We start from the raw sequence: 8445 nt of genomic DNA, 5'->3' as shown, positions 1-8445 counted from the left end.
GCATTGATTATTTTAACAATTGAAATAGATTGTGATAAAACATTTTATGTTTTAATAATATAATTTTAAATCGTGAATATCTATGAATAATAAGAATGTAATAATAATATTCTTTAATTTATGTAAATCTAATTATTAACAAATAAACAATGAAGAATGAAAAAAAAAAAGAAATATTTTCAAGTTTTTGAATGCAAGAGTCATCTACCGAAAAAAAATTAGTATCAGTCACGTGATAAAAACTTTAACGTGGCACAAAGTTCCGTTGCTTTTATATGAGATAACAAAGTAATTTAGTAAATAAAAATGACTGACACTTTATATTATTAATTTTGTTTTACACTTATTGTACAGTTTTTTCTTAATTATTTCAATTATGTCACACTTTATAAACGAAAAAAACATAAATACGGATACTAAACTTTTTGAACTCTTACAAAATGATTTACGTAAATTATCGGTCGAAGCTAAAAAGAAATATCCCATGATTAAAGAGGTAATTTTAATTTCATTTAAATTTGTTTGTCAGATTTCAAATTTATTACATAATTTATTTTAAGATTTTATTTCGATTAATATATTATTTTAAAGTACCATGTTTTGGACTTTTGAATTAAAATTTTAAATTGTTTTTTATTTATTTCAAGTGACACAATGTAAAATAATTTCTTCTTAATTGTTATGCATAATTACACCTAATTTATTTTTTTAATATTTTTTTATTGATGCAAGCAAAAGATATAATCATAAAAAATTAAGAGTTTTCTGTACATAAAATTTTATGTTCTAGTTTTAATTTTATGCTGTAAAATTAACATTTACAATCATTTTGAAATGTTATATTAATGTAAGAAATGTGTATTGTTTTTTTTTTTAGTCCTGCGAAGAAGGGATTGTCAAACTTCGTAATGCACAAACCAATCCTCAGACTCCTCTTTACTATGTAGTAAATCAAATTCTTTATCCATTCGTTCAAGGATGTGAGACAAAAGATCAAAAAATTGTTAAGGTAATATAGTTTTTTATATGTTATTGAATAAATTTGTCTTGTATTACAAATACTCTTATTGTTCACTTTAAATTTTTTTTGTGTTCAATTCATTAGTACAATCGTTATTTGAATTTTGGATGAAAAGCGAATAATTTAAATAAAGAAATGATATTTTTGTGGAGCAAAAATATTTTAATTACTTTACTAACCTTATAAAATTTTTGTCGAATCAGATTTAACAAATTCCCGATTCTTGAGTAAAAAAAAAAAAAAAAAAAGTAAGAGTATCAAAATAATTTGAAAAATGAAAATAATATTACATTTTTTTCTTTTAGATCTGTCTAAATATGATTCAAAGGCTTATCACAGAGCAAGCAGTGGATCAAAAAGGAGCTCGATACATTACTGAAACTTTATGGATGCTTATGGAAGCAGGAAGTGAAGAAGTAAAAGTTTTACAAAGTGTTACTCTTTTATTGACAACAAACACCATAGTTCATGGTGAAACATTAGCAAGGGTAAGTAATTACTATCAATTATTATAATATTTGGGTAAAAATAAGAAAAATTAATGTTTTTAAATTACTACTTAATTCTTTCTGTGTGTTTTAGAATCTTATATTATGTTTTCGACTTTATTTTTCTAAAGATCCCACCACTGTAAATACAGCTGGAGCTACTATACGTCAATTAGTTTCATTGGTATTTGAAAGAGTTGTCGCAGAAAATGAAAAATTTGGTCCTGAAGAAAATTCTCCTTCTGATATCAATTTTACTGAACTTCGTGCACCTAGAAATAACCCCCCTAAAAGTTTAAGGCCTTGTGCTGGAGACGCCTTCTTAATGTTTCAGGTCGAATTAAATAAAATTTATTAATTTTTTTGAAATAAAAAAAAAAAAACCAGACTAAAAAATTTATTTTTATTTTTATAGGATTTAGTATTATTAGTTAATGGGGATGAACCTGGTTGGATGGTAGGGATATCAGGAGTGAGTAGAGGATTTGGGCTTGAATTATTAGAACTCGTACTCACAAAGTTTCCCCAAATTTTCCACCGACATCCCGAATTTAGTTTTTTACTAAAGGAACGAGTCTGCGCTCTTGTTATAAAGCTTTTTTCGCCAAATATTAAGTACCGTTGCTCTGCAGCAGCCTCAACTTTTCAAAATGCTCCATTAGATAAACCAAATTTTCCAGTCAGTATGAGATTGTGTCGAGTGGTAGAAATTTTAGTTCACCATTATCAAACTTTATTGGTAGTGTATTACTTTTTTCAAACAACAAAACAAAAAAGAAAATTTAATAAGAATTGTTAATTCATTGCTGAGACATTTTTATTTTAGGTAACAGAATGTGAAATTTTTCTTTCTCTTATTGTTAAATTTCTTGATCCAGACAAACCTGTTTGGCAGCGATCTTTAGCATTGGAAGTTCTTCATCATTTAACAGTTGATTGGAAAATAGTTAAAACATTGTGCGAATGTTACGATTTGAAAGCACATTCTACAAATATTTTTCAAGATATTATAAATTCTTTAGGAGCTTATGTTCAGTCATTGTTCGCTGACCCGAGCCAAAGTGGATTACCTGCCAATAATGTTACTAGCAACTCCAGCCAGGGTCACGGAAACTTAATGGCTCCTCCTTCGGGACCTGGAACACCTCAACCTGGCTTTTTTTTAAGAGGCATTTGGTTGCCTTTGGTTGTAACTTTTACACCTGGGCAAGCAAAATCTATTTAGTAAGTTAAACGATTTTTACCCTAATATTTTAAATCAATCATCTTTTACTATTCAAAATAAAAAATTATTTAATATTTTTTATTTAAATTCTAATGAAATATGTATTACTTAGTCTAGAAATGTTAGATAAAGTAGAAGCTCCCACAATACCAGACGGATATGGAATATCAGTAGCGTATGCTTGTCTGTTGGATGTTGTGCACTCTATTTCCGTTTATATGGACAATTTAAAAAAGCAAAGTGAAAACGGAGATGTAAAATTAGAAGATTTAAATTTAAATGAAAAAGAAACCACAACAAATACAGATCAAAGCCTTAAAACTCAGCTTGTTGTATCAAGTTGGTGCGGGCTTCTTGCAGCATTAGGTCCTTTAGTAGAATTAAGGTGAAAAAAAAATTTTTTTTTTTTTTTTTTTGAGACATTTAAAAATTTATTCTAAAAGTAATTAAATTTTTTTTTTTCAGTACTGACGAAACTACCACTGAAAACATACTCAAAGCCATGCAACGATTTGCAGGTTTTTGTGGAATATTAGGTTTAGAAAATTCAAGAGATGCATTTATTATAGCTATTTGTAAAGCGTCGCTTCCTCCGCAATACGCATTAAACGTATTAAACGTGCCAACCACTACAAACAATTCATCGCTTAGTAAGTTAATAACTTTTACTGTAAAAAAATTTTTTAAATAAATAAATTAATATTGTATTTTGCACTTTCAGATTATAATTTTACAAACACTCAAGATGGCAATGTTCAGTATGCCATTCCTGGTTACGGAGTCGATTCAGATTACCGTCAGCAAGTTGTGGCAGTTGGTACTCCATTACCTACAGCCTCACTGCCTTTTGGTAAGAATTTAAATTAATTAATTTCAATTTTTATAAATAAAAAATTTACTATGGGTTTGAATAAACTTTTTTTTTAGGTGCTCAACAGGGACCGGTTATGTTGACCAGTAAAAATCTTCAATGCATGAAAGCTTTACTTACTTTAGCTCAAAATCACGGTAGCGTTTTGGGAACTGCTTGGCATCTAGTTCTTACAACTCTTCAGGTAATTGTTTAGCAAAATTTCTCTAAAAGATTTATTAAGCTACAAGTTTTATTTTTTATTTTTTATTTTTTTTCAAAATTAAAAAATAATAAATTAAAAATTTTTATTAAGCACCTTGTGTGGATTTTGAGATTAAAGCCCTCAACCGGTGGAAGCTTAAAAGCTGCCAAAATGTCTTCAGATTCAAATGCGGTCATAACAACGGCAGTTATGGCTGATCTGCCAATGCTTTCTTCAATGCTCAGTAATTTATTCGAATCGAGCCAACATCTTGATGATGTTGCACTCCATCACTTAATAGACGCATTGTGTAAACTTTCTCAGGAAGCAATGGAGTTGGCGTATTCAAATCGAGTAAACATCAATTCATAATTAAGTACAAAATAATGGTAATTATTAATGAACTAACAATTTTTTTTTTTTTCCTTTAAGGAACCTTCCTTATTCGCCGTTGCAAAACTGCTAGAAACAGGTTTGGTAAATTTACATAGAGTAGAAGTTTTTTGGAGGCCTCTTACTAGTCATTTATTGGAAGTTTGTCAACATCCTCATATAAGAATGAGAGAATGGGGTGTAGAAGCCATAACTTATTTATTGAAAATTGCACTTCAGCATAAATACCAACCTTCCCTTCGGACAAATCAGGTTTGTATTAATTTCTTTAATTCTTTCAAGCCTACTAATTTTTCCAAGTACTTTAACTTTACATTTTATTTTTTCAGAACTTACAAGCTTTAGTGTTAGCTCCTCTTTCTGAACTTTCATCTGTACCTCATCCCGACGTTAGGCAAAGACAATTGGAATGCATGCTTCACGTATTACATAGCTCTGGGGATACTTTATGCCACGGTTGGCCCCTGGTATTAACAACGATCGGCGCCGTTTCTGATTACCACGGGCAAGTTAATAATTTTCGATCTGTAAAAATGTGGATTATATGTTAAAAAAAAAAGTTTCCTATTTTTATTTATTTACTTGTATATTCTTTTTCATAATTTTTAACGAATCGCATTTTTTTAATAAATGTTTTAGAGAAAATTTGATTCGAGTGGCCTTTCAGTGTTTGCAGCTTGTTGTGACTGATTTTTTGCCCGTAATGCCTTGCAATTGTTTACCTCTCTGTGTAAATACAACAGCAAAATTTGGATCTCAAACTCAGGAGCTTAATATTTCATTAACAGCTGTTGGACTTATGGTAAATTTGAAAAAATTCTACGTAATTTTTTCATTCTACTTAATTTAATGTTAATTTTTTATTATTATTTTTACAGTGGAATATATCTGATTATTTTTACCAAAATCAAGAAAAATTATCTCAGTCGTTTTCTTCCGATAGTACCGTTTTTCCAGATTTCCCGGGCACCCCCGATATGCCACCATTCGATAAATTATGGATGTGCCTTTATACAAAATTAGGTAAGAAATTTTAGGTATTTTTTATTATCAAAATTTTATTATTGTTATTTTTTTTATAATTTGATTTTTTTTTTTTTTTTTTAGGGGAGCTTTGCGTCGATAAAAGACCAGCCGTTCGAAAATCTGCTGGACAAACTTTGTTCTCGACGATTAGCGTTCACGGAAGTCTTTTCTGCGAAAGGACATGGCAGCCAATCATTTGGCAAGTTTTATTTCCCCTTTTAGACAAAGTTAGGTCTGCTTCAAGTTGTGCGAGTGCAGAAAAGGTTGATACGGGTGGAAATATTTTAATACATCATTCCAGAAATACGGCACAGAAGCAATGGGCCGAAACTCAGGTTGGCGATACTATTACGTTTGACCACAAATTTTGTAAAAATAATTAGTACCTGTAATTTGATGAATTCTGTAAATTTTCAGGTGCTAACATTATTGGGCGTTGCCAAAGTTTTCGAGTCAAAAAGAAAACTACTTCAAAAAATTGGAGATTTTTCACGATTTTGGTCTCTTTTCCTGGAATTTTTAGAAGTTGCAGCTCTTAGTAAAAGCAGCGAGGTATGCACATAAAATAAAAGAGAACAAGGAAAGTAATCGAAAAATTAATTTTTTTTAATTGCAAAATTTTAAATCCAGGTTTCCATATCGGCTTTAAAAGCTTTTCAAGAGATTTTATACTGGCGTAGCAAGGGAGGAGTCGCAATCGAAAACGAAGAAGATTGTAACATACTTTCGGAAGAAGAAGAACTTAGTATACGATTACGAGCTTGGAATGTTTGGTTAAATGTTGGAATAGAATCCACTACACCCGAGAGAGTAAAAGCGAGTCCTCCTACTCAGCATTTTCTAACGGCTTTAATGCAAATTTTCCCGGATGTTTTTCTACCAATTAAATCAAAGTAAAAATTATTTATTTTTTGAGTTCAATGAATAGTAATCAAACTGTAAAAATTCACTTTTATTTTATTTTTTTATATTTTTTTGTAGTTTTGGAAAAGCGGATTTAGAAAAACTTTGCAAACTCCTTGAAAGAGCCGTACTTGTACCACCTCACTGCGAGAACACATTCATGATGCCTTCCGTGTCGGAAATTCACGTGACTCAATTGCAAGATGGAGTTTTGGATTCTCTCGAACTTCTCGCCATGGTAATTTCTACTCGTTAAATTTTAAAACAATTTTTAATTTCAAAAAAAAAAAGAAAAAAAATTAAAATTTATTTTTTTCAGGGAGCTGCCGACGAATCTTGGCCTTCGAATGTAAAAAACATGATCGCTCTTATTTTCGAGCAACTTTTCGAATTTGTTAAATTACCGAGTCGCGTCCTGTCGGAAAATCATAAAAAAGACGTGAGTATAATTTTTTTTTTTTTTTTTTTTTGACAAATTTCCTTTTAATTTAAAAGAAAAGAAAAGAAAAGAAAAAAATGAATTTGTTTCGTAGGGAGAATGGTCAAGCGTTAATTACATTCCATTTGCCGAAAGAGCTATGGATTTAGTTGCTTGGCTTTACGAAAAATCAGCTTCTTCACCGATTCTATTAGAATCATCAATACTAGAAAAAATAATCATAGCTTATCACGATCCCTTATGCTCCAAACACAAATTATCATCATCATCGCCTCAAACGTGGAGTCTAGCTGCTAGTTGCTTTATTAGAATTTTAAAAGTCGGATTACCATTAGCGAGAAAATATCCTAATCATTTTAATTCCATGTGGTCTCATTTAGCGGACACGTTAGATAAATTTTTATTTTCAAACAAGTAAGCATTTCCCCTTTTTGTTTGATTAATTTTAAAATTTTTCTCCGAGTATAATAATAATGTAAGTATAAAAAAAAATTATTATTAATTATTTTCAGTGAAAACGCGATAGAGAAAACGCCGGAGGAATCGAAAGCGGATGAAGCCATAGATTGTCAAATAATTGAATTAATCCGTGATCAAATATTGCAATACTATGCCGTAGTTCCTAAAGAATTTCTAATGCAAATTGTCGTTTTGCTCAATATGGGTTCCATTCATTCCGCCACGAATAAAGGTGAATAAAAAATTCGTGAACTTTGACCTGATCCGCAGTCCGATTCGCAATTTCCTTTTTAAAACGTTATTTATTTTAGATTGTCAAGTCATCGAAACGAAACTTAGAGAAGAATTTGCCAAAATTTGTTTCGAAACTCTCTTGGAATTTTCACTCATGGACACGGAAGAAAAAATTACAGATGCGGCCAAAGGAGATTCCGCCATTGCCGGAAGATTGGCTGTTACGTCACTCCTTCACAGATTCGAATTGGTTTTGAGGAAATTTGCGGAAGAGGAAAAAAATTCCGGAAAATGTCCACCATCGAGGTCAGTTAGGTTAGTTGTAAGGGTAGGAGGACGTAGAATTGATGAGAAAAAAATTGTTACGTACGAAGAGTTTTTGCTTAAAAGTAATAAAAAAATTTTTTTCTTTTTCAGATATCAAGTTTCAGAAGTTTCGTTCGTATTGAAAGCCATAGCAACTCTCGTTCAATCGTTGAGGAAAGCTCCTCCGGAAAAAGGTAATGAAAAATTATAAAGTTTCCCCCTTCCCCCCCCCCCCAAAAAAAAAAAAAAAAAAAAAAAATTAATAATAATTTAAATTTCAGTCGGACATTCCGCGTGGCAACAATTAATTTCGTTATATCCCTGTCTCGTGAGTTGTGTGACTACGTCATCATCAGATATTACAATTGCTCTAAGAGAAGCTCTCCTTCAATATTCTCACCTATTAAGTCCTCCGAAAACATAAAATTAAATTTTTTATATAATAAAGTTTGTTTTTTAATTGACAAAAACAATAAAAATCCGACCGACTTATGTAAGAAAAAAAAAAAAAAAAAAAAGGTTTTGTCCAGTGCAATTATACAATTTTAAAAGTCGTTAAACGACTCGTTTAAACTGCATTTAAAATAAAAAAAAAATGTTTAGATCGGTGTAAATATATATAGAAAACATTAAAATATAATTATTTATTCGTTTAAGTAATTTTATATATATATATACATAAATGTTGTAAATAATATATAAACAGATATAAAATTAAAAATGTTTTTTTTTTTTTTTTTGTTTTGTTTTCACATAATGTCGAATGTTTTGAAAGATTTCATTCAAAAAAATTATTGAGAAATCATTAAATTAAATTAATTATTGTTTGTTACCTGCCTTGAAAATATTCACAGGTTTCACATCAGCATTATTCAATCAGTCAATAAAAATATTAT

At 30.0% G+C, this 8445-nt stretch overlaps 1 protein-coding gene across 1 annotated transcript; it reads left to right on the top strand.

Annotated features, from left to right (window-relative positions):
* Window positions 1-376: 376 nt before the first annotated feature.
* On the top strand, window positions 377-8121 carry Phum_PHUM067850 (guanine nucleotide-exchange, putative; the record flags this gene model as incomplete). The annotated part of the gene is made up of 26 exons (XM_002423526.1): window positions 377-496; window positions 878-1009; window positions 1327-1509; window positions 1604-1843; window positions 1925-2248; window positions 2336-2733; window positions 2847-3119; window positions 3200-3384; window positions 3456-3584; window positions 3662-3789; window positions 3901-4143; window positions 4222-4434; window positions 4512-4687; window positions 4822-4984; window positions 5061-5205; window positions 5290-5543; window positions 5626-5760; window positions 5839-6101; window positions 6190-6362; window positions 6435-6550; window positions 6645-6964; window positions 7063-7241; window positions 7321-7549; window positions 7661-7743; window positions 7831-7877; window positions 8080-8121. The coding sequence occupies 26 exons, from the start codon at window positions 377-379 to the stop codon at window positions 8119-8121; spliced, it is 4893 nt and encodes a 1630-aa protein (XP_002423571.1).
* Between the last annotated feature and the right edge of the window lie 324 nt (window positions 8122-8445).

Source organism: Pediculus humanus, genomic scaffold (assembly GCF_000006295.1).
Source record: "Pediculus humanus corporis 1103172107420 genomic scaffold, whole genome shotgun sequence".
Taxonomy (NCBI): domain Eukaryota; kingdom Metazoa; phylum Arthropoda; class Insecta; order Psocodea; family Pediculidae; genus Pediculus; species Pediculus humanus.
Note: the sequence above shows the minus strand (reverse complement) of the source record. Positions and strands in the feature narration are given on the sequence as shown.